The 26,197-nt window shown below is 51.2% G+C and overlaps 1 protein-coding gene across 2 annotated transcripts; it reads right to left on the bottom strand.

The window, feature by feature from the left end:
- Nucleotides 1-1,624: 1,624 nt before the first annotated feature.
- Nucleotides 1,625-26,197, bottom strand: NFAM1 (NFAT activating protein with ITAM motif 1). 2 transcript variants are annotated; one of them, XM_087766072.1, is made up of 6 exons: nt 25,899-26,197; nt 15,211-15,549; nt 14,051-14,154; nt 10,769-10,870; nt 6,049-6,135; nt 1,625-3,365 (listed from the first exon to the last, which is right to left on the bottom strand). In XM_087766072.1, exons 1-6 carry the CDS (start codon nt 26,056-26,058, stop codon nt 3,306-3,308), a joined length of 852 nt encoding a protein of 283 aa, XP_087622198.1. In that variant the 5' UTR covers nt 26,059-26,197; the 3' UTR covers nt 1,625-3,305. The 2 variants fall into 2 exon arrangements, with proteins under 2 accessions (XP_087622198.1, XP_009473529.1); XM_009475254.2 differs by lacking the exon at nt 25,899-26,197 and adding an exon at nt 17,665-17,848.

Here is a 26,197-nt window from a genome sequence, read left to right as displayed (position 1 = left end):
CCTCTGCAGAAAAGGGTGAAGCCAACAAACCAACGAACCACTCAAGTGCACCCCAGTTTTTGCCTTCTCAAATTAGGATTTGCTGTAAAGCATTGTGAAGGAGTTGTTTTAAAGGGACTAGATGACCTCAGTGTCACCAACAGCCTTTGCAGCAATGCCAGCTAAGACAACACATGGAGGATGATCACGGTGAGAGATGGAATCCCTCAGGACCAAAGGCTCACAGCTGGTGGAGAGGGCAAAGGATCCTAGTGCTAACGCAGCACCTCCTTTAGAAGGCGGCAGGCAGCGCGTTTCCACCTCGCACCGCTGCTTACTTTGATAATGGGTCTCCACTTCCCTGAAATCCTGTCAATACAAAGGGATCATTCAACACCTGGGAATCAAAGATTATACCACCGTAACCTGAGAGCATGCTCTGTGCATAACAGCACCATGCTGGGGGAAGCAAGTGGAGCTGAGGCCCTTAGGGACACAGTTTTTAAGAGGAATATTCAATACTCGTTTTAAAGCAAAACGTGTAGAGTGAATACAATCCTTAATTTCTCTTTCTTCCCCCCCCCCCCCCCAACTGCTCAACATTTAAAAATGAACTCCTTTCCTCTTGCTAGCAATACTCATTTTCTGCATCTATTCTCATGGGCCATAGAGCCAGGTAAGACAAAAAGACCAAATAACTGTCTTTTTCCTGAACAAATCTCTGCTACAAAGTAGCTATACTAATATTATATAAATTATATTTCCTAGTCTCTCCTACCTGTGCCTGAAGGCATTTCCTCATACCTCCTCAGAAAACTCTGTACCATTTAAAAACATGCCTGGTCTCACAGTCTTCTGCTTTATACCTTTCTCTCTCACCCAGTCTGATGCTACTGCAGCTGCCCATGGCACACGATGCTAAAGAAGTGATATTAGCTTGTGGCTACGTAGGTTCAAAACTTCCTTTTTCCCGTGCAGCAGCCTTTTACCCTTGAAAGGCCAATCCAAACCCCATTTAAATCCACACAGCGACTCCCCCCAGATTTGGCAAGCTTTGGAGCACAGCCCAGATCCCCAGACTTGCCAGTGTTTCTTGGAAATTTTTACTTTTTCACTTAATTGATCAGAACCCGATGTGATTCTTCCAGTACTTTAGCACTGACTGTTCTAGAATAGCCTTTTCTATTCCAAATACCATTCTTCCTCTCATGTTTCATTTTAAACAGCTTCAGCTACTCAATATATAGAATTGTTCAGGCATAAATGTAAGAAACACACTATTTAAAAAGGTAACAGAAAGACAAGACAAATCAATTCACTGCAAAGTGAGATCCTTGCCAGGAAATTTCCAGTAGCACCCAGTATTTTTAGCATTTAGAAAATTTAAAAAGCAAAACACAAAAACTAAGCAGCATTATTTTGAAAGTTTTCACTTTTCATCTAATCCACCAGCTTCTGCTGAATATTTTATTGCCGTACTGCAACATATTTATAATTCATCTCATCATTTCTTCAAATTTGTTAAGGAAAGGAGTTGTTATACCTGTACAATCCCCTGTAAATTCTGTGAACACAAATCTTTTCTGGTCATACTAGTAAACACTACAATTGTTGACTTCAAAAATATTTATTTATAATTGTTGTGATCACTTAACAAATGGAAAACGGGTCTAATAAGCCGTGGTGTCTATTATTGCTCTTTCTGAAATGAATTCCTCAATACTGGGAAGAGAAAAAGCATTTTCCTGTGGTTAAAGAAAGTCCAAATTGCATGTTTGAAATCTCTTCTAATAAAAAGAGCAAAGCAATAAGCGGATTATCTCTTTAAACATAGTATAGGAAGGCTGGAGGCCCCGGAGACATTTTCCATAGCCTCTATCTCTGATGCATAGCAACATTATCTTCAACTAGAGAGGGTCCTATGACCCTGGAGCTCAATTTTAATTTGATCTTCTTCTTTAAAGAGGTTTCTATGATTCCTCTCAAGTTATGCTGCATATTCTTATTTTGGGTTGGTTTCGTTTGGTTGTTATTTTGTTGTTGTTTTTTTAATCTGAGATAAAACAGCCTCAGCTTTTTGATCCACTGGTTTGATCGTGTTACATGGATATTTAATATAACCTCTTCCCTATCATCAGAACTAGAATATGCATCAGCACAAATGGTAGGCAAGTTCCAGCTGAAAAGAGCTTGGATAGAAAATTCACCTCTAGGGCGTCCCTCCCCCCTCCAGTGGTTCTAAGTTTCAGAACTGGTCGACCTGGCCAAATAATGTATGGGGGCAGGGGTAAAGGAGACTTATACACTTGTTGGGAAATACTGGCCAACTGAAACAAAGGCAAACCTACTGGTTTTGCTGGGGCAGAGGTACCATGCCTGCTCCCACAGAGGCTCAAAATCCCAAGTGATAACAACGCCCATTGCCAAGAAGAAGAGGGAATTGGGGGGCTCAGCTTGAACTTCTCTGGGCTGGAACCTGGCCCCAGACCCTCTTGACTTACACAGCCCCAGCCAGGGAGTTTCCTCGGGTTCCCACCTTCTTGTTCCTCTTCCTTGTTGTGGAAAGGGCACTGCCACCGAGACATGTTGCCAAGCAGAGATATTTTCTCTTTTTTCCTTTTCTCCATCTTTATCTCTGCCTGTGCATCCAGTCCTCACCGTATACTGCTGATATTGCTGAAGGGAAAGCATTTACTCGGAGGCACTGATTTGAGTCAACGGAGTATGGTCACAGCAGGCATCTGTGACTACTTGATGGGATTAGCAGATTATGAGAAAGCATGTTTCACTGTGGGGGTTCCTGAGAAAGGAAAAATGGGCAGGTGGATGCTTGGATCTCGGTTAAACTATGCATGAAGGCCTGATGGCCGTGTCGGGAAAGCCGTAGGCACAGTATCAGATGGACTGCTGCAGGTCAGGATTGGAAGATCAAGCCAGCACGCAGGGAGGTCTCCGGATTGTCCTATCATTTACAGAGGATTGAGATTTAATTATTTCAGCCAGGCCAGGTGAGAGAAACCTGCACAGATCTCATCTGTACCATTTTTAAGACACGTGTGTACTCGACACAAGCAGCTTTTCTTTTGCATCAGACAGCTTTTCTGCAAAATAGTTTTGCTGCATCAATGCAGACTGAGCCCCGGTGGGATCTGAACAGATGCATTCTGTTGTTAATGAAGGGCAGTTTAGAAGGAGCCAGGGGTTCGCAAGTCCCTCGAGGCTCTGCCCTGAAGTCGCTGTGGATCTCTGCAGAGAACTGGGGATGTCGGAGAGTAGTTCTGCCATACAGAAAGATGTCTGGTGCACACAGAGTCAGACTTTGCCTGTTAGATATTCTCATAAAATGTATCAAAGGATTCTTCTAGAGTTGCTTGCTTCTTAGGCGTCTGCAGAGTGATGAAAAGGAGAAAAAAGAAATGGAGGAAAATTATTCAAAAGAAGATGAATTAATTCTTAATAAGCAGACACTGACGTTTGTTCTGTTAGAAATGGCTATAAGTGATCTGCTGAAACGGAAGCCACTACAGTGAGAAATGTTGCTCCGCCAGAGACGAACGTGACTAATCCAGCCCAAGGGATAAAGATGCCTCCTTTACTTGTCACTCTTCTCCCAAAAAGCTGTCAGACAGGGAGGGGAGGGAAAATTGGACTCGGTAAAAAAATAAATCACTTTGGATTCTGTGAAGGAGGAATTCCCTGACCTCCTCAATCCTGTTTCTTCAACAGTCGAGTCTATTCCTCACAACCGCTCCTTGTGTAGACAAGGCGCTGACAGACTGATATTTTAAGCGCTGTGTGGCACAGGCCTGCTGTAAGCAAGGTTACACAGCAAGTAGCTGAAATGCCACCGGGTGAATGAAGCCCTACCTACACTAGCATTTTCTCTGTTGCCATCACCAAAGGGAAACATTTTACAAAAGCGCTGAGTGCCGGCACCTCCAAAGCATGCAGGATTAACCCCTTGCTACCCAAGCTGGCTGACAGTCCAGCACGACAGCATGCAAATGCTCTTGTTTCAGGGGCTCTCTGCCCTGCTTCCCTTTACAGCTCCCCCTCTATGCACAGCATCGCGCAGCAAGGGCTGTCCTGGACCCTCCGCAGCACAGTCAGCTGACGTTCAGCAATCCCAGCTCCCACTCACAGGCCAACCCCACTGGCCCACAAGTCTCGCTCTTAGAGAAAACACCCTGATATAGCCTGGCACGGCCAGCTGGAGGACAAGTGTCCCAGGCGGTCACAGCCCAGGATGACTGAGAGGGAAGCTGATCAAGGTGCTTGCAACAGTAGTGGAAAGCGCAGTCACATTCTCCTGTGCAGAGATCATGGGGCCCTGCCACTCACACTTCCCTTCCTTCTGACCAGCACAAGAAGTGAGGACACTTGGTGCTGTCTGCTCTTGGCATGAGAACTCATCCCGTCCCCTCTCTCTGCTTTCTCCTCCTTTGTCTCTCCCATCTCTGCTTCGACCTTTACCCCACGCTGGCTGAGACTACCAGCCCCAGACCCACTCACGCACAGATGCTCCTTTGCTCTTGCTTTGTTGCTTTGCTCCTGCTCTGATTTACAGACCTGCTGCCCCCCAAAACGACGGCTGAGTGGTGTGGGCCACACACAAGCAATTCAGCACAGCCCAGATAGCTCCACGGTAGGGAAAAAATAAACTGCATCTCATCATGCAGACTGAATCATTTCGAAGGGGGCAGCTGATAAAGGTATAGAGAAGAATAAATAGGACAGGGAAGAGGGATCAGGACCTGCTGTTCTCCCTATCCAACTAATTCAAAATGCAGCAAGAACACAAAACCAGGGATGCTGTCTCTTCCAGTGCATATGATGCACTGGGGTATAAGACAGCCTATGTAAACCAACCCATTCTTCCCCTCAATAATCAGATACCTATCGCTGCCTTTGCTACCACCAACCTCTGTGGTGCCACAGCAGTAACTGCAGGAGGTTGGGACCAGACCACATGGCAAGTAGCTCTGACACAGACGAGGCCACTTGATTTTAGACCACCTTTTCCTAAAAGATGGGAGTTGTGAAAATGCCTCAGACACTGGAAAATACTGTCCTTCATGAAACAGAGGGATGGTGCCAACTGAAGCTGGTGCCATGCTCCACACCGCATAGGCAAGCTGGGGAACTCTCCCCAACAGGACATCAGTGGGAAGAAGCAGGAGGCATTTTTCAGGAACACTGTCCAATGTTAGAAGAGTGAATATATTTTTTAAGCAGATAAGAGGTCTGGAGGGGAAAAGAACAACAAAGTTCTGAGGACAGGAAGGAAATGTTCCCTGGGGTGCCTGATGCAAGTTCCGTCCATATGAAACAGCTGATGCCTGCCAAAGGCAGGGTAGAGGGCTGTGTGGGCCTCTGGTCTGCTTCATCTGGCCCCCCACAACTGATCTGCACCTGCATATTCTGAGTTGCAGCTACTTGCACTGTGAGCGGATTTAGTTCCTTGTCTCGTAATTCCCAGCCCAGCAAGACGATCTGAGCCCAAAACATACCCACCCTGCCTTTTCCTGAGCCCCGGAGCTGACAGAGACTGTATCAGCCCAGGCTCTGTTCAGACTGTCTTAGCTTCTGCTACCATGAAATGGCTCTCAGGTGCTTAATGCTGGTGAGAGCAAAGCTGTGTCCAGGGTCTGCCCCTGGTGCACAGATTCCTCTGCCCCAGAGGACTTCTCAGCTGCCTAAATAATCCGGAAAGGGCAATAGTGGGGACCAGCATCTGGCCAACTCTCCATGAACATCCGTCCCGTTCAGAGGGAGGAGCGATGCCAAACCCCTCAACGCCTTTCAGCGTACGTCATACAGCAAAGCATCTGCATGAAACTGGGACTGCCAGAACTGGTAGAGCTGCGGGAGCAAGGGTTCTGCCGGAAGAGGGAAGATAGGCTGCATGTGCAGCCTAGCTGGTGAGTGGATGCCGCGTCCTCTTTTCCTCTTTCGGTGGGACTGCAGACACACTTACTGCCTGCTAGGGCCATGGCGACTCTGTGGGTTTTCTTTCCCCACGTGCCCAGTGCATAAGGGAGCTCTCCAAGAACAGGGCCCAGCTCTTACCTTCCCTGGAGGACTCTTTCTGGGTGATGGGTTGTTTGTGTTGTTCTCGAGGATAGAATAGACATCAACTTGCTGCAAATCCAGGCACTGCACAGGGAAGAGAGACAAGAGCAGGAGTCAAATAATTTACTTAGGTTTAAGACAACTAATTGCCCACTGGGTTGTTTCCCATCTCGTGCCTGACATTTTTTAGAAAGCCCTGCCGTCTCCAAAATTTTGAAGTTCCTGACCTGAACTTGGGCAAAAAGAAAATCCTTGTCTCCTGAAATCTTTACGGTGCAGCTGCATCATCTTCCTTTTTCAGGCTCACAGAGACGGGCTTTGATGTTACCTATCCTGTGTAAAGCAGTGGAGAACAATGCCAATGCCCCTGCCTCCCTCTGCTCCAAGTTGTCCCAGAATGCAGAATAAAGACCCCTCTGCCTCATGAAAGGATATTGTGCACCATGGGGACCACAGGTAACCAGCAGTGCTCTGCATTGCCCAGGACTGTTTAGGTGCCTGACACCCACAAGCTCTTGCTCATGGTTCTCCTGGGCACACAAGGGTGAGAAGAGAGGTGAGGTTGAGGTCCTGAAGCACAGGGGCTGTCGAAAATGGGAAACCCTACACTGGGCATGATTTCTGTTTATTTTCTGGGTTTTTTTCCCAAGCCAGAACTCTCCTTTCTTCTTAGAGCGAGCAAAGAATAATAAAAAAAAAAAAAATCAATACACTCCCAGGCCCTCAAACACATCCGTGGTCCCACACAGCTACACAGAGAAACACGCACACGCCCTACATGCGTATGCACCCGCTGGTCCCCCAGGTAATCGTGTCACAGGAGATGCGTGTCAGTTTGAGTGATGTTCCAGATCTGCCTGAAGGATCAAACATAACAATCAGGAGGACTTTTCCATGTGTGTTTCAAGGATGACAGCAGGTTGCCAAGGTGGCTGTTTCTCTGGCAACAGGAAGATGGGAGGAGCTCCGGCCGCAAGAGGGGCAGATGGTATTAGTGGAGAGACTGCAAAGGGAGCGAGGCGCCCTGCAACGCAGCGAGGAGGACGAGCAAAACATGGAGGCTTGATTCTGGGGCTGCCAATCACCTGAACCCCCATCATTTCATCCGGAGTTGCAAACACTCAGCATCTTTCGGGATCATGGCCAGCAGGACAGTGGTTTGAACAGGACCAGATGATAAAGGAGCAGCATTTGGGAGCAGGGCTTGGAACAAACAGGCACTCAGACAGGAGGGGGCCGCAGTGAACAGAGCACCGCACGGCTCTCCTGTTCCCACTCCTCCTCCAGAAACAGTCAAATTATTTCACCTGTCTGCTTCCCACTCCCAACAACCCGCTTGCCTACACAGACATTCCCAACTATTTGCATGTGCACACAGAAAATCCCATTTCCCTGTCCTCATTTTCAATTCTCTTTGTGATGATCGCAGTGAGGACCTCGTCCCGCGTGCTGCGCTTCCAGCAGCCTGGCTCCGTGTCCCCTTGGCAGGACAGGCGGCCTCTTTCACTGCTCTAGTCTGAAGCCACTCGCAAGCAAGAAGGATCCTTTTGGTGTTTAACCTCCAAAAAGGATTCCCTCCCTCCACAAGCCCTCTTCCCATGGAGGCTGTTGACAATGCCGGTCCTTTGCTGGCCAGTTGGAAAGCTGGTGTCTCCAACCGCCATTTGCAAATTAATTACTTTTACTTGGTCACTGACCACCTGCTACTGTCACAGCAGAGGCACACAGGCCTCTCCTCCGTGCTGGCAGATGCCTTTCTGTCCCCAAGCAGCCTCCTTGTCTCCCTCGCACCGGGAAAAACTCCTGTGCTCTGGAACCTGCCTGCGCCACAGGAGTTCTGTTTGCTGCTCAAAAAAGCTTGTTTGAAGTGTAAAGCGGATGAAGCGAGCCCCTTGGATCGTTATTTCCAAGCTGCTCGTTAATTAGGCAGCTAAGCTGGAAGACAGAGGAAAATACAAGTTTGGGTCTGGGCAATGCAGTAAGGTAGAGCTGCTCTGGGCTGCAGGAGGACAAAGAGGTCAAGGAACACCTGGCAGTGTAGTAGGAGCAAAGCGGGTGCCCAGCTGCCCCCGTATTACCAGGGCTTTTTGCTACACTGTGTACGCCCACCCCCAGGGACCACGAGGTAAACGGTGGCACCTGGAAGAGCCAGTGGGGAGGGCATTTGCTCCTAGGGATGTTCAGCAGGATGGCTTTGCAGAAGGTGGGCTAAGACCCTTCCCACACCAGGGGTGGGTGAGTCTTGCTGCCAGTGCACAGAGCATTTAATGAGCTGCACCAGCCGGTTCCAAGCCCTTACTTTGATGTCCAGTGCTGCCTCCTGTTGCTCCTGCTCCCAGTTGCAGGCCTGCAAGGACACTGTGGTTCCTTGACTCGACTTTTTGCCAGACTCTGACCTCTTGCTTTCCATCACAGATGGCACATCTGGCACGTGCTGGCCTCCTGTCCCATCCCCTAATCTCTGACCTTCTTTATCTCATCACCTGGGAGTTACTTCTCACTTGTCATTCACTTTTCCTTGCCTTACCTTACCTCAATGCTGACCAGAGATTTCTGCCTTCCCTGTGAAGTGTTCAACACCTGATTTAACACCAACAGGTTTTCACAACGCACCTAATTTCAAACGCAGTTTGCAGGGCTGGGTTTATACCGTGCAGAGTCCCAACAAAATTTAGCAGCAGGGCACCAGAGTCATCTTTCAAAGGAAATAAGGTCTGTCGACTTCCCACTCCTCTCACCTGTCCTGAGGGCCCATCCAGTGTAGGGTCTCCGCCCCAGAGCTCTCACCCTCTCTCCCCCATTAACTTCCCCGTTACACCTCGCAGCCCCGCACTCCCCCCTCCTCGCCTCGCAGCCCTGCTCTCACCACATGCGGTGTCTGCGGCGGGAGTTGCTGCTTCATGCCTGAACGAGTCACCCCGCAGCAGCTGGTCCGCGATCAAGTGATCTCCCGGGGGCGGGCTGGTAGCCCCCAGCAGGCAGGAGATGGTCCGAGGCTGCCTGCAGCTCTGCCAAAGAGGGCTGAGCCACCTGCCCTGCACACTGGGCTAGCTACGAGCCCCACACAGCTGGCTTGTGGTGACCAGGCTTCGGGGGAAGGTCGGCTGGGCCAGGTCCACAGGGCTCCTGCAAGCACAGGGGCCCAGCCAGCTCCTGGGACTGCCTGTGCCTAAGGCTGGCTCTGCTGGCTTGCTATATTAGCCTTAGTGGGGCCTCCTGAACAGAACAACATGATGAAACATGTAATTAAGATGGAGCTAAGGATGCATGACGAGGCCGACTGAGCGAGAAATGGATTTGATTTTTTTTTGTCTCCTTGCAGAAATCATCCACTTCAGCAGGAAACTACCCATTCGGATTTTTATAAGCCCAAATTAAAAAGAAATTACTGGATACAAAGGAAAAGGTTTATAACCTGCAACCTCCTTTACCCAAAGCATTGCTTTTTGCCCAGAATAAATATATCACATACAATATATAGTGCTTTCTTTTAAACCTCTACTCCAGAAATGAAAGGGCCACAAAACAGTGCTCCCCCACGGGCGAAGTGAGAATGAGAAGAGAGCAGGCGCATCTTCTTTTTCATATCTGCCCCCTATCAGGTCTCTGGCCTCCTTGGCAGAGCTTTGCTCCTTTCTGTAGTATATTCTCCAGAGCTTTGTTTTGTTTAGTTTAAATGATTAATGCAGCAAAGCTTACAGGTTTTCCTCAGAGAGACTTTTCCACCCCTTATAAACCTCGCAGTCAGAAAGGTTTCCTGATATTCAGGCAACATCCTTCTCTACTGACTTTCATTTTATTCCTCCTCGTTTGTCCCACAGATCATTGCGGGGGGGAACCCTTCCCTTCTTAGTGGAACAGCCCTCCCATGGGAGTAAAAGGAGAAAAAGGAATCCATTTTAAATGGAGCTGGATCGGTTGTCAATGGGATTAGGGGTCATGGTTACTTGAGGTAGCTGAGGTCTGGGCCTGACATTTCAGGAGAGCCACTCCAATCCTATTACCTATGACGCTGCTGCTACTGGGCTCAGGGAGCGGGAGCAGTCAGTGTTCCCCAGTTTGAGAAATGGAAAAAAGGAGATCCTGTGCAATGAAAAGGGAAATGTTCCAAAAAAGAGACTCCCTTCACTTTCTTCCTGCCCTTTTCCCCCCGAGAGCTAGTCAGCCTGCTCAGGACTGCAGTGGTCCGCGACACTGACACCGGTGAAGGTGTCACAGCAGGAGCTCTAAACAGCTGAGGGTGCTGTGGGAGGCACTGCTCTCTGCCCCTTTCCTGAGCCATCATTCTCCAGCTGGGGGGGCAAGTCCTTGAGACACTCTGCAGTACAAAGTGGGGCTGAGATCCCCTCTTCCTTCCTGACTTCTGGAGACCCTTCTACCTCTACCACCAGGAACCCTCGCTGGCCCCACACTTGCTACTCTGTGCTGCCACACTGCTGGCCGAGGGAAGGGTGCTGCCCAGCAGGGCGTGGTGCAAGGGTTTGCACTGGGGAGGCCACGAGTGGGACCAGGATGGAGACACACAACACGCACAGTCCTGAGGGGAGCTAAGCAGGGCAGAGCACAGGAGCAAGGTCACCAGTACCAGGCTGGTATGCAGGTATTGCTTGTGTTTCATATCATGATACTGGCATTCTCTGTACCATGGCAGAGCACGGAAAGGAAGGGCTGTACCATGATGCGGACAGAAGGGATGGAGGGCAATTCTGGTACTCACATCATAGAGAGGAGGTGGTGGTGGTGGTGGGCTGGCTGAAGGGGGCTGCGTTTCCACCTTCTGTCTCAGGATATTTAGCTGGTTCCTTCTAGGGCACAACACCTGCTGAGGACAACACACCAGATGACACATTTGGAGAAAACAGCATCTCCCCAAAGATGAAGTGAACACTAATGTCATGTCAAAGCCAGCTGCTCGCACACCCCCTGAGTGCTTCCACAGCAGAGTGCTGGTACTTTCTGTACAACGCGGGCTGGTCCCTTTCCTCACCACAGGGTAAAATGGAGGAGTCTGATGACTTACGCTGGAGCAGTAGAAAGCAGACGTGGGCTCTCTCTGGTTTTGGCTGGAACAGAGTTAATTTTCTTCACAGTAGCTAGGATGGGGCTATGTTTCGGATTTGTGCTGAAAACAGTGTTGATAACACAGGGATGTTTAGTTACTGCTGAGCAGTGCTTGCACAGAGTCAAGGCCTTTTCTGCTTCTCACCCCACCCCACCAGCGAGTAGGCTGGGGGTGCACAAGAAGCTGGGAGGGGACACAGCTGGGACAGCTGACCCCAACTGACCAAAGGGCTATTCCATACCGTATGATGTCATGCTCAGCATATAAAGCTGGGGGAAGAAGAAGGAAGGGGCGACGTTGGGAGTGATGGCGTTTGTCTTCCCAAGTAACCGTTATGCGTGATGGAGCCCTGCTTCCCTGGAGATGGCTGAACACCTGCCTGCCGATGGGAAGTAGTGAATGAATTCCTGGGTTTGCTTTGCTTGCGTGTACGGCTTTCGCTTTACCTATTAAACTGTCTTTATCTCAACCCACGAGTTTTTTCACTTTTACTCTTCTGATTCTCTCCCCCATCCCACCAGGGTGGGGAGGGAGCGAGTGGCTGTGTGGTGCTTAGTTGCTGGCTGGGGTTAAACCACAACAACCACTGAAACTCAGCTGGACGGAGGGTGTAAGTATTTAACAGCACACAACAGTGCTGTAGAATAGGGACTAAAGCAGAGCCCTGTTCGAAGTGTGTGCGGGAATTTCAGAGAGGCAAAATGCAGTGGCTCCCAGGATTTGGCTGGGAAGCTTTTGCTAACATGCAGAGTCCAGAGAAGAGCACCAGATGACCATTAATGATGACATATGGTCAGTGATACACTAATGTGCAAGTCCAGCATGGAGTTGAAGGAAGAAGGTCTTTTCCTCTGAAACGTTTCTTGCATCGGATGAGTTCTCCTTGAACACGCTCCATTCATGCACAGATAAGGGTTAGCCCTGCTCAGCAAGCAAGAGAGGAGGCAGAAATGGCAGAAGGCTTTGCTAAGTATCTCTGTTCTAATTCGGAAAGAAGTGGGATGATTATATTCACATCACATGAAAATGATGAACTGCTTTCCAGTCCATTAGTAACTAAGGAGGATGCTAAATAGCTTCTCTTAAAGATAAACATTTTTAAACCAGCAGGTCTGAGCAAGCTGTGGTGAGAAATATGGGCTGTGTTCTGCAGGAGGGCAAATGTAATGACTGCACAATCTCTTTGGGCCCCAAGGACAGCCCGTAGGTCTGAGACTTGCCTACCTCAAAACCTAGAGATGCCAATCAGCAAGTCATGACAATGCCTCCCTCCTCATCCCCATGGAGACACTGTCTCGGCAAGCAGAGATGGGGGCCTGTCTCCAGCCCAGTCACTCTGCTGCTTACGCTCCTTCCCCCTCCATCAGGCTGCCTGCAAGGTAAGTCTCACGAGATTAGCAGGTCTGCCGACTGCTGCCATTCTGTTTTCAACCTCATGATCTCCGACTGTGTGTGCTGAAGCCTGATGCTCCTTGGAGTCATAGGACTGCACCAGCAGCACAGCCTCCACACAACAATGTATGCAGGGAGTCTGCTGTCGTGGTGGCAGAGAGCAGGTTGAAAGAGTAAGTACGGGGGATACTCTACCTAGAAAACAACGATCCCCAAATTACATTCTAAAAGATATCAGGTTTTTTTAAGCCGGCCTTGAGATCTCTGGAAGAACGCAGAGGATGCTGTTTTGAACTCCTGAGGGTGGCAGTACTAGGAGCAGTAGGTTTTCCCCAAACAACGGGGATTCCAGTATCACAACTCCAGAGTTTTTTCCACAGGGCCCCTGTCTCATCCAGATCTTTCAGCCCTACTTTTGGCTTTTCTTCTCCTGCTCTCTACATCCTTTCTTCTCCACTCCTGGTTTCCCCTTTGCTCTCAGCTACTCATCCCAGCTTCCACTTCCTTACCCAGCTGGTCCCAACCTGTGCCACTGGTCTTCTCACCTGAGGGGCCCTGTCAGGCCAGTCTTAACACCCTCCTTCAAGCTCCAGTGCTTCTTCGCTCTGGATTCCAGTCCCAGTTGCCCTCCTGAGGCTCCGTCTTCCAGCCTCACAGAATCACTGCTGTTGGAAGGTGCCTCTGGAGATTGGCTAGTCCGATCCCCCTCTGCTCAAAGCAAAGTCAACTAAAGCAGGTTGCTCCTCAGGTCCTTGTCTCTCTCTTTTTTCCCAGTTAGTTGGCACTTCCACACAGGCTTCCTCGGGATCCTTGTCCTGACCTTCCCCTCTCACTCTGTCTCCTAATGTTTTCTCTGCCAAACACATGCCCAAGGCTCTGGTCCCCATCCCCTCCACACTGCAGATTGTTTTCTTCTATGGTGCCCGAGCCATGGCTCAGGAATGCAGTTGCACAGTCTCCTTGCAATCAGGTCATGCCCTTGCACCAGAGTAGCCCCCATCTTGAAACAGGATTAGAACCAGGGAAAGTCCTGCCTTCCTCCTGCCACCAGGGCTGCAACAGACTTGCTTGGGTGCACAGGGCGTTACTTGTCTGACTGACACCGTGTGAAAAGGCAGCCTTGCGGGGGCTCCTTTAGACAACTGAGCTGCTAAATTGACAAGAACCATGACTGAGCATGCACAAACTGCAGTTTTCCAAAGACCCATCACAAGGCTACATCTCCTTGAACATTCTCAGGGGCAGCACACTGCTAGTGTGACTTCTTGCCCTGTGTCAGATCCTTGCTCTAAAGCAGAGCATGCCAGAGTCAAAATGATTACCAGAATTTCTTTAATGGACAAATCAATGACTCGTTTTGTCTTTCCTGTAATCTTTTTTCTCAGAAAGACTGAACTTAAAAAAAGAAAATAAACCTGAGGCAGACACCAAGCATGGAAAATTTCAGCACGGGGACTTCCAATTCAGCCAAGTTAGAAGCAAGTAAAATATAAATTCCTAGAATGGGTCGAGTCAGGTATTGCTTTTTATTTGGTTATAACTTGCCTTTCTTTTCCACAGAAGCAGAACTGTTGCTGCGATGCTCAATGCAGCAAGTACAATGATAATGAGGATTTCCCACTCATAAGAGGTCTCTACATACCCTGTACCTGTAAGAAAGAAGGCAAAAGATTCACAGTGTGAGTAGAAGTTACAATCCTGCTGCATTTTTAACCCTGGAAAGAGCCTTGAGAGAGCTAAAATACAGAAGCAGTGCAGAATACGGAGGCACAGATGCACACACTCATCAAAACCTAGTCTGACTGAACAGAGAGCGGGGTGCAGCTGAAGACTCACGCAAAAGAGACAGGATATAAGCAGCTGCACTTCATGTGGATTAGAGGGAGGTGACGTAACTATGAGAGCCAAGAAAGGTGGTAGTTAGAGGCTGGCAAAGGTCTTCAGTGATAGGGGCAAAAAGACAGATGGTGGAAAGCACGCAGGCCACACAAACTAGCAGGGTGGGTACTGTAGGCATCCTCTGACCAGTGTAGCAAAGCTCTTTTGTCACAGCTCTTTGCATTTACACTTTCTAAGAAGTTTTTCATACCCAGCATTCAGTAATGCAAATCCATCCAGTCAGCAGCACGCATGTCCTTGTCACTTTTCTGTAACATTCCTCTTATCATGACCTGAAGCTCTCCCTTGCTTTCCAGTGTGCGCATTGATGGAACAACCGACCCCTCGTACCACATGGAAAAGGGGAAGGGATTATGGTGAGCCCCTAACCTGTTCGTGAGCCCCTAACCTGTACATCTGATTACGGCGAGCACCCTAACCACTGACCTTGTGTTCAACCGTCTCTGTCACACTGCTACAGGCCAAACTGCACTGTGTCCTGGGCACTGACACCTAAAAGCACCCTCTGACCCCGTGCCCAGGCTCCCTGGTTAGACCCTGACGTTACGCCTGCTATTCCCAGGAGGCTGTGGCTGGGCAGATATAAATTACTGCACCTTCATGTCCCCATCTGTGCACTGGGAACAGTAGCACAGGTCACCTGTGTAAAGCGCATTCAACTCTGATGGCATTAAGTATTGGGCATAAATTATTATTCCCACCTGACTTTATAGCGTGTTTGGGTGGAGGAAAAAAAGAGCAAAGACCATCTTTTTCTAGCAGCTGATTTTTAACCACCTGCCCTTCCTTTCTGGTTGTTCACTTACCTCTAGCAAGGACAAACACTCCCTTTCCCATTTTCTCGATGCCATTCCATTTGACGTCGCAGTAGTATGTGCCAGTAGAAAAGGTGTTTCCAAGTGGCACGATTCCGTGGTCGTAAGATATAGTAGCAGTCTCATTCTCTTTTCCAGGAGGGATGACTACATTTTCCGACCTATTATAGATGGATGTTTTCTGGCCCAGTGAATTAATCCAGTAATAGAAGATTGAAAATTTGGTGTATTTCGGCGTGTAAGGAAACTTGACTTCACAGGGGATGGATATTCCTTCCTTGAGCAGTGCGACCTGGATCGGAGGTTTCTGCTCTACACCGAAATCTCCCCCTGTAAGGGTAATAATTGTTAGCAATCACCTAACATCACTTTAAGCCAGGAGAGGACTGCTGCCCCAAAGACAGGGTCACACAGTGAAAATAACCGTCTGTCAGGAAGCGCCCCCGTGTTGGCCCTTGTCAGAAATTGAGTGATTCAGAGCGTGTGCCCTGTGTGATCTGCCACATCTCTTAGGTAATTGCTGCGTGATCTGCGATAGCCTGTTGCATTCACAGGCTTCCCCTTTTCCCTTGTGAGCTCCTCCGTACAACACCAGCACGCAGAAAGACAGGAAATGAAGGAGGAAGTGAACTGATTTTGCAGTGGCGTGAGACTGTATTTACAGCGGATGAATAGAAAGCAATTTTCCAAGACAAACGCTAGCTGGACGTCTCCTGAAACTCCGGAGTTACAAACCTCTGCTTGGGCGTCTACGTGTGCCCACGTGATGACTCTGCGCCATTGAAGGTGCCGTACGCAAGCAGGTGTTACCGGTGGGACCGTGTATTTCTGAAGCACGAGTGAGGAAGGAAATTGCATATTCTGCACGGGGGCCAGCACTGGGGCCATGACAAATAAGGCACAGCTTAACCACTCCAAACTTTTGCTGCTGTAAATGGGCAGCAAAACGCGACTCAGTGCTAGATATGGGAACTATCTGCAGAAGACTGCAGATCGTAAGTATCTATACGTGACAGTATCTTAGGCAGAGAGATGGGAGATCATGCCCTTCATGGGCTTCCTCCTTACACAGACAGGGCTGTTGAAAGTGATCTATCACTGCAATTCAGTAGACAATGATGTCGGGAGTTACAAGAGAGGATGAATAAGCACAGATGGTGAACCACACCATAGTTCACTCGCTGTTCTGTTTAATAAAAAATTTAAAAAGCTAAGAGTAAGCCATGGGCTAGTAAGGAGCCTGGGGTACCGGACCTCTTTGGCTTCTCAGCCAAATCTGCGTTTAACATCAGGCAGTCTCTGGGTCTATTTGTTTGGCAGCTGACATAACACCACACATCAAGCAACTTAAGAGGAAGCCCATGCAAACCACTGCTGTTTTTAAAAAAGGGACCTGGAAACTTACACACGAGTATTCTTACAAAATGAAGGATTCTTTCAGAGACATGAAAATAGAAAGGGAAAAAAAAGTAGAGAGAGAAAGTAGGGGATGGGCAGGCTTTTCTATTCATGCTTTTGATGGGATTCCCTGGGGTTCTGCATCTATGAACAGGCTCATAACAAGGCATTAAAGCTGTCCCAGAGCACAGCCGGGCTTGCTTTCCTGTCATCATGCACTAACGCCGCATCGCAACAGCAGCATCACCTCTGCACAGCGGGACTCGGCATCGGAAAAGGCAACTCGGACTTCGTGCTGCTGAATGCCGAGCATTGAGGAAGCGTTGTGGGGGGCAATAATGGAGGGGGGGGCACGGCCACTGTCCAGAAAGGACTGTTGGGAAGTAACATCCAATAAGGAAAATCCTCTATAGATGACATAGCCAGGGACAACAGCCTGAGAGTAAGGAAGAGCTTAGGTTACATCACCAGAAAAAGACTCTTAGCTGTAAAAGCAACTGAGATACAGCACAGTCCTAAGGGACGTGCTCATTCGTTGTGAGTGCACAGTCCTGTGTACACTAGATACAGTATTAGGGAAAGACGGCAACAGAAAATCCTGCAGACACTGTGGGAGTGATAACCTGAGCGGTCTCTTCTGGGCCTTATTTTCTAAAATCATTCATCATTCATCATCCTTCTCCTCATCTCTAACCAGCAGAACACACATGAATATAGTCTCTATACAAGCCATGGCTAAGCACTACTGTAACAAAACAGAGGAGAGATCCATCTTCTTACAGTATCCCAGGAGCCATTAGCTTGAGAAGAACATGCCAGGGAAAAAGCCAAACCATTTTATTTAGGTTATCTAACCCTTCTCCCATGCTGCCCCTTTCTTGAGGATTCTCCCTCTCAGCTTTGAAATGCTTAAAAGCCAGAAATAGCAGCAGCGTGCAAATTCCTAGAGGGGATGTCTGGAAATTAGCAAAAGATAGAAGCTGGAAATGCTCTAATATGAACAAACGTGAGAGTAAACAAAAGGGATAAAAAAAATTGCTTTTTTACCTTCACACTGAAGCAACCAAAGAAAGAGGAAGATGACTTTTAGATTTGAGGCCATGATGGGGGTCAAGGGCTGTAAAAAAGCAACCAGATGATACGAAGATCCAAAAGGCGTAAGAGATGGGGGGTTGTCAGGTATTTCCACGCCGGGGCAGCCGGTTGATCCCTTCCCCTTTGTGAAGGGACGGGCGGGATGAACACACACTGCTTTTGGCAAGCTGTTCCTGGCAGATGCAGGATCTTCTGCTTTTCGGTCAGACTCCTCCCTGCGCCAGGGTTCATTTCTCGGTACTGTTGCGACGGTGTTACACCTACCGGTGGGTGTCCAAAGATTAGACCATAAGCTCTTTAACGCATAGAGCTTTGTCTACTGATGACCGTAAAATATCACACGCATTTGAAGAGAACTTTGTCACCTTCCACAGTGACCGAAGCCCCATATTGGCATATGGAAAAAAATGTGCTTTGTTGCAGATTGAAGCCATTTGAGGTGAATGTGGTCAAATTCAGTGAAAGATTCAACTGACTCTGGAGCGATGGACGAGCTTAAAAGTGACACAGTGGGATTTTTACCATAGTTTTGCAAGGTTTTGTTTGCAGAGTTGTTTTGGAACAGCTATTGCCAATTATATCACTGCATGGACCATCCAGGCTTTGGAGTAAGGGCACCTTACTTTAAATTATCTTAATGGAGTGCTTTGTTCACATGGGGAAGCTACTGGGCAGTGCCACAGGGTATGGGTTCAGGGCAGAGTAGCACCATCAAACTCCTTTTTTATGTGAACACTCAAGTGTTGGATCCCCTGTTCTGCCTTCAACACGGAAAACAAGTACCCGCACCAGCAGTCAGTACAGAGGAACGGCTCCGCTGTCCTCCTGACTGCGCAAAACCTCCCTCCGCAGCCAGCTCCTCCACTAGGACACTTTGGAGGAAGGCACTTTTATTCCAGAAGTGAGAGCAACCAGACAGCGAATTCATCCCTAACAGCTGTGATGTTTCAGATCCACACGACGCTGGCTCTGAATCAGCTTCGCAATGCAGGCAAGCCTTAAGAAATCTATTGTAGGGAAATCTAAGGAGAGCGCTTTGAAGAAGAAAACCCGCTCTTTGTGGGAGGATCCTGCTGCCTATACTCATGAAGAGTCTTTGATTTCGACGAAAGCTTGTTTTTAGCTAAGACATCTGCAATGCAACAGCTGAGCAGCGTCTGACTCAAAAAAAAACCTGACATCTGAGAGGTCTTCACTTCTCTCTAGGCAGCTTCCTCCTTTCACGCTTCTTGTGAGACATTTGCACTGCCCACAAGAAAGCACTTTGCTGCAATTTCAAGGGTGCCTGCTCACACAGGTGCTGGGCTGTGGAGACTGGTGGGGGGTGGCCGTGCTGGGAAAGACCTAAGGTGGCAGATGAGCCTGTAAACTGCCTGTAGTCAAAGTCACTCTCCACTGGTTGTTTTACCCCCGCAGTTTGTAGGAGCGAGGTTTGCTCCAAAGCAACCTTTGGTTTACAGCATTTTTCCTCCTGTTCAGCCTAGGACAGGTCCTCAGGAGGAGAAAGGGGTCTTGACATGGGGGGCGGCACGCAGCTGCGGCCCCCTGAGACCAGGGACGGCTCCGGTGCCTTGCTGAGAGCCCTGACAGATGGAGAGAGGAGCAAGTGGCTTTGTGCGGCTCTGCGAGGCTGGTGCAGCAGCTGCACTCCTCCAGGGAAGGTTTAGCTCAGATTAGCCAAAACCAACTCCTCTCCCCAAGACGTGCCGACGTGAGTTGCACAGGGCTGGTCTCAGCTGGAAATCGCTCCTCGCAGGTCTTAACGCTGAGCAGCAAGGACAATCAAGAGCGGTAACAAGACACTTGGGGCCCACTTGGTATTTCAGATATGTAGGCACCGATCAGGCAGCTGTGGCTGCGGGGGGCTGTGGGGTTACAACAGCGCTCAGCAGCATTTCTCAGGCCTGAACGGCATCTCAAGGTAGCTGGGGCAGGGAGGGAGAAGGGGGCAGGGGCTTACTACCCTCCTGTGGAAGGACTCTGCTGAACAGCCAGGGCTTCCTCGGCTCCTGCATCACACTCATCCCCATGGCAGCACGCAGCTTTGCAATTTCCAGCATTGATGTATTTCTAGAGGACAGAACATGCTGCTCCTGTCAGTGATGTGTTTTAACTGTTATCAGCATTTATCTGCTTCAGGAATTCAGAGCGATAAGTGGATTAAGTGCGGTAGGTTTGTAGGGCTGCTAGGTCAACATCCTCCTTCCGTCCTTTCCCTTCTCTTCCTATAAACAACCCTGTTGCCACTCTAAATGCCAAGTCCTAGAAATATCACTGTCTGGAATTTAAAAAAAAATATATAGATCTAGCATTTCAAAAGAGATCACACGTAAGACTCAGCTGTGGGATTAGAGGCACAGCCAGGCCAGAAATACATTCACTGCTGGAATTTGCTATGGTAGAGCTTGCTGAAAAGAAATGGCTTTGAAACGACTACCCAGCAGCTATTAACTGTGAGACAGGATGACATTCTGTTCCTTAGAGCCTAAAGGGAGCCTGAATCTTTGAATGTTAAATTCTAATTCAATTTGGTCTGGGGATTCTGGACTGGGTTTTAACCCTGGAGACATAAATGGGAGGAAGAGGAGGAAAAGCTGGAGAGCTGTGTGTTACTATTACCAGCCTGTAGCGGGGCTGAACTGATCCCCCCGCAACTTAGGTGGAACTAACCAGAATACCTGTGCCAAAGGAAATAAATTACAAAGCTCCAAAGGAATAGGTCATTGTATGACCTTCACTCATGCATTATACAGTACACTGCTGTGCGTGAGCCGGTCCCTGCAGCACGACGAGGAGGGAACTGCCTGTCCAGCTGTAGCCCCACCACAGCACAGACTGGCCAGGATCCGTATGGCGTGGTCCTTTCCTTTGATGCAGTGAACGCTGATCACTTTCTGAGACTAAAGACAGGATTGGGCCAGGTGCTAGCAAGAGTTTCTGCTTGTAACTGGAAAGCGGCCATTAATTTCACTCGAGCGCTGTTAAAAGCCTGCGACAGTGGCCAGCATTCCCAACCGTGAGGAAAAGCACATTGTTCTGGCGCGCACGAACGACAACAAGTTTGGGCAAGTGCTGAACCTACCAGAATTGCCTGTTCGCAGCTGTGTCCAATGTACACCCACAAGTAAAGGCGTGCACACACGCACGCACACACACACGTGCCCACGCATGCCCCCACAGCCAACTCCAGGGAAAGCATTTTTTCAAACAAAAAGGCTGCTGCTAGCCAAGGCAAAAGCAATGCTGCAGAGACCACAACAAAGCCTCTTTATTGCTGAAGCGTTTAACACCACCACCATCCAGAAGAGAAACACCGCCTGGCACAGAGCAGAGCTGCAGCAACTCAACCAGCCTGATTGGAGAGCGCGCTCCAGCGCGTTCCCCAGCACGGCAGCTCTGGATTTGCTGCCCTGTCAGAGACCGGCTCAATCCCCCGTTGCTGGAAAGCCAGCCGGCGGCAACACACGCGCCTCCGAGACTTCACAATCTCTTTGACCCCTCTAACCCCAGTCTCCGCAGCGTACGGTTTCCCTCTGTCTGGCGGCAGGAGCGGCAGGGGAGCCGGCGTGAGCGGGGCCATACCTCTGCCAGCATTTTTACCACTGTTGTGTGTCGAGTGCCTCCCAGCAGGGCTGGACGATGCCAAGGTAAAAGCTGCCAATGCCCTCGCTATGTTTCTACCCGTTGAACTGCTCCAGGGAACGGAGCAATCAGCGACTCGAGGGGAAAAACAGAAAAAGAAAGGTGTCGACCCCACCGCGGGGAAGGGAGGGGGCACTTCTACAGTTCCCTTTCACCAGCAAAACGAGTCTGCCTCAGGAATCACCCGGCTTCTGCTCTTTTTCCGTTCACCTACTGGGAAGGTTCCCCAGGACTCAACGATCATCACGCGCCGGATGCGCTCGCGGGGGCCGACGCGGTGCGGCCGCACCTCGGCCTCGCGGCATTCCCTACGGCTCCCCTTCGCAGCCTGTGTGGCAAGCCGGGGCGAGTGGGACTTGGCCTGGAAGGGCTTCTTTGCCTTCTCAGGCGGCCACCTTCCAGGAGGACGGCCACCTGGCCCAGCCCGGGGCAGAAGCAGGGCGGGAGCCGCCCTGCTGACAGCGGAGCGGGCCGCGTTTCGTCCACTCGTGCAAGGGGGCAAAAGCTTCCCCCAGGCAGCTCACCCGCACCGGGAGGGACGGCAGAGCCGCCCCGGCGAGGGCGCAGGGACACCCGCCCCGCCGCCAGGGAGCCGCGGCCCGGCCCGGTGGCGGGGCGGGGGCCGAGGGGCGGTGGCCGTTGCCCGCCAACCCGCGCCCTCGCCCACAAGATGGCGCCGTCGCGTCGCCGCCGTCCCCACTCCCGCTCGCCGGCGGGGCCGGGCCCGCCCCGGCCCCGGCCCCGGCCCCGCGCCCTCCCGGGCCCCGCAGTGGGGCGGCTGCGGCACGGCCGAGCCCCGCGGCCGGCGATGCGCTCAGCAGCGATGACTGCATTTTTTTGTTTCCTTTCGGGGCAGGTGAATACCGGCCGTCCCGCTGGCCCCGCACCGCGGCAGGGGGCTCCGCCAGCGCAGCCCGGGGCCGTGCCGCCTGCCTTGCGGCTGACGCGAAATGCCGATGCGGGGCCGGGCTCCTACGGGCGGCTCAGAAAACGAAGCGTGCGAAAAGCCTGTCCGTGCGGGGCCCGTCCCCCGTCCGCAGCCACCGCCACGCTCCCCGGCCACCGGGGGAGCCGCCGTGTGTCCCAGCCGGCACCGCTCGGCGCCTCCTCTGCTCGGCAGCACCGCCGCCCTTAACCCCGGAGAAAAAGAGCACAACTGGGATCCATTTAAGGCAAAATTAATGCTAATTAACCGTAATCAGCCACTCGAAGAACAACATTTACTCAGCAAGCTGCAGAGACTGCAGTAGCGCTTCACCCGTTAGGCGGGAGCAAGCAGAAGAGAGGGTGCAGAAAAGGAAAATAAACCTTGCTGCAGGCCCTGTCGGACGCGTGGCCCTGCTGCAATGGGTTTAATCCATCCCCGCTCCCAGCTGCCTGCCTGCTGCCCTCCTCACCCCCCTGCTGCCGGAGGTCTCTGTCCCCGCAGCAGCCTGGACCTGTCCCCCCACACACCCCTCTCGCCCCACCGCCGGTGGCTCCCCTCGCCGCCCCAGCCCGCAGACCCCTCTGGCAATGGCAGCCCAGCGGTGGCGGCCCAGTCGCTTCTGCTGAGCCCTTTCAGGGGCAGCAGCCCCCAGCGGGGGGGGGCAAAGCAAAGCGTGGGGAGCCGCAGGCAGTGTTGCCTCCAGCGCCTGGCACCGTCTGCCCCAGCCACTTGCAAGCCATCCCTCCTACGCCCAGGGCGCTCTGGAAACTCCTGCCAGCGCTGGTGAGGAGCGCAGTTTTATTATGAATGATACTTCTCGGCTTGCAGAGGCCTCCTGGCACCGCGTGTGGGCCCCCGGCTGCGCTCTTGCTCATCTCAGAGATGATCTGTACACTGATTTTTCCTGGGAAAGCTTTTTACATACTTTCCATGACCAGCAAAGCCCAGGCACCTAGTTCATACCACTAACCAGTGACGGTGCACTAGTCAAGGCTCGGTGATGGTGTGTAGCTCGCTGTGGTTGCCTCAACAGGGGCAGGCTCAAATCAGTGCCTCTACAAACAGCCTGCGGCTGGCTGCTGCGCCCCAAGGGCACACGGCTGCTGTCAGCAGCCCCAGCAGCGTGCCTCGCCGGGCCCGTGGGAGTACGAAAGCAGGGGTCACAGGCACACAGCCCTCCCACAGCGACGAGATGTGTCACCAGCCCCGAGGTGCCACGGCCTGGCCAGGCCAAAACTTTCTCACATTAGCAGCAAAAATGCTGGGGGCGGGATGCTGGCCAGGAGCAGGGCATGCTGCATGACAGCTCCCAGCCGTGCTCTCTGAAAACAGTAGCCCCTGACACCTCTCCTCACCAGCTGCACACCTTGAGGTGTGCACATCATGCCCTGAAATCCTGCTGAGTGAAGGGCTGCGCATCCTCTTTGTAAGGGGCAAAGGGTGGGAGGCAGGCAGGTTTGGCAGGGGCTGGGTCCTGCATGGGGCAGACACAGGGAGGATGGTGTCGGACAAGGTGGCAGCGGTTGCGAGGGAGCCGCAGGACCGGTCCCTGCCAGCGACCCTGCCAGCGACGGCCTCGCCAGATGGCCCTTTTGGCCCTGTCTGCACAGGAAAGCTGCTCCAGCCTCAGCAAGTCCTGCTTCAAGCCAGCCGGCTGTGCCAGCCCCAGCTCCCCGCACCCTGGCAGGGAGCAGCTTCTCACTGGCTCCGGGTACCCAGGCCTGCCCCACAGCTGCCTTGAAATCCAAGCTCCTTCCCCCCAAGCTCGTTCAAGGACACCCTGGGCTCCCCTGCACCCACACCACCTCATTCCCTCCCCTGTTCTTCCCCTTGCTTTTTTCTGTGGGTTTTGGTTTTTTTTCTTCCCTTTCAATGTCTTCCCTACTTTTTTTTTTTTAGCTGGGACTCTTCCTTCAGCCTGCGGCAGCTTTCCAGCTCAGGGTGTTGGGGGGCATGACCCTCATCACAGCGACAGCGACCTCGGGAACCAGCATGGACCCCTGCAGCAGACACATGCGTGCAGTTGCACCCCGATTTAGATCGGCATGGCTTTTCTCGTGCACACCAGGCCTCTGCCAGCTCCTGGGAGGAAGGCTGGGAACGGATTAAGTAGCTAAGTGTCTCACTGGCAAATGAATTCCTTTTTTTTTCCTATTAATTCCTCAACTTTGCTTTTATCATGGACTGTGGAGAATACACAGGCTGATACAGCTGTTACAGCATACTCTCCTAGGGTGGAAAAACACCTTTTTGCCACCAGACCCTATTCTGGCTATCCAAACTAAATAAAGCATCCTGGCAAAAGCATTTGCTGGAAGAACCGCCTCTCTGCTGCGGTTTTTGCCAATATACAAATGTGTTTCGTTCTGTCTTCCCTCCTCACCCCCCAGTTTCCCACCTGCCATCTACATCCCCGGCTGACGGGACTGCAGGACAAGGATCTGTAGTTTGGGTCTCATGCAAGAGGATCATCATTGCGTTTTATTTTTCAAACCCTTGCAGAGCACTGCTGAGCCTGCTGGGAGCAGCTGAGGCTACTGTGGGGCAGGGGGAGACATGGGAGAGGTTTTCTGAACCTCTCTGTGGGCCTGGAGGTTGGGAACTGAGCCTGAACCCACTCCAAACCCTCCAGTGAAAGGGGTCTCTCCTGCCTGGAAAACCGTGTGATAGTAGATGTGGGTCCAACAGGGATGGGAAATGGGAATGCAAAAACCGCTGGAGTGCAAGAGGAAGCATGTCCTGTCTGCACGGAGACACAACCTCAGTGAGAACGAGTGCATGGAGGTGGGTCTAGGTGGATACCATAGCAGGGTTCAGACCCCTTGTCCTGTGGCTAAACGCATCTCCACTTGCTCTTTATATATATATGTGTGTGTATATATATGTATGTATATACATGTACACACACATGCACATTTTATACCTAGCTACTAATACCTGCTGAGGTTTCCCTAAGGCAGCCCTCCTGGGTCCCCCCGTAGCCCAGGTAGCCATGCGGAGACCCTCTACCACAGCCGGGCCCACGGCTTCTCCTGCAGACCCCCTCTCCCCACCCTGCACACGCTGGGGAGATCCTTCCCCACCCCAGTACTGCTTCCTTTATTATCTCTGCCCAGCTGTGGTTTGTAAGTTGTTTAAATCTTTTCTAGGAACAGATAGAGATCGCAGTTACCCAGAATCCAAAAACGCAGACAGCTTGAAATGTGGTTAGACTCTGCCCTACTTTCATTGAGCCAAGAGCAAGGCTCTGCCAAGGTGCTCAGGGGAAAGGAGGAGAGAAGGAGAAAAGAGAAAGACCCATCTCAGCAAACCGCCCCTTCCTCCCACCCCGAGAAACAAACCTAACCCGCCCCCCAAAGCCTGCCGCGTCTGTTTGAGCTGCACCGCCTCTCCTCCTCGTTTGCCCACGGCCTGCAGGTGAGCAGGGCATAGAGATGTGAAGCCTGGGAGAGATGCTCTCCTGCACCACAACACTTGATGCAGGCACGGGCATCTCCCCAGGCTGAGAGAGGCATGAGGGTTTCGCCGGATCGGGGCCACGCAAACAGCAATGCAAGGAGTGCTGCAGATTAAGAATGAGATGCGTTGGTAGAGTTTTTACCATCCACACACTCACCGACAGCTTTTCCCCATACTAAGTTGCTCCGAGGCTGGGGGAGCCGCAGAAGTGGAAGAGCCACCTGGGACTTCCCTCCTGTGAGAAATCCCCTCCCCGGGAAGTCCGTGCTGGGTTGCAGAGCTGCTGCGGGGCTGTGCCATGCCTTCGCGGTGAGCATGGCTCCTTTGCACCATCAGGCTCCTCCAACAGCAATAATTCCAGGAATCTGCAGTGACCTGGAAAGGGATAGTGCTGAAAAATTGCCAGGAGGTCTTTTTCCTTCTCTCAGTGGTGCCAGCCCACAAAGACCTACCTGC

This window comes from Nipponia nippon, unplaced genomic scaffold (genome assembly GCF_047370975.1).
Source record: "Nipponia nippon isolate SJK-2023a ecotype South Korea unplaced genomic scaffold, ASM4737097v1 scaffold_3, whole genome shotgun sequence".
Lineage (NCBI taxonomy): Eukaryota > Metazoa > Chordata > Aves > Pelecaniformes > Threskiornithidae > Nipponia > Nipponia nippon.
The sequence above is the reverse complement of the archived record's forward strand: the minus strand, read 5'-3'. Positions and strand labels throughout refer to the sequence as shown.

What these genes read in the sequence shown, in the direction of transcription:
- NFAM1 (XM_087766072.1), bottom strand. Translation starts at nt 26,058, where the DNA reads ATGCTCACCGCGAAGGCATGGCACAGCCCCGCAGCAGCTCTGCAACCC. An exon ending in AGTGTTTGTCCTTGCTAGAG is followed by an intron (nt 14,155 to 15,210) that starts GTAAGTGAACAA and finishes TCTTTCTTACAG; the next exon opens with GTACAGGGTATGTAGAGACC. An exon ending in TGCTTCTGTGGAAAAGAAAG is followed by an intron (nt 10,871 to 14,050) that starts GCAAGTTATAAC and finishes TGTCCTCAGCAG; the next exon opens with GTGTTGTGCCCTAGAAGGAA.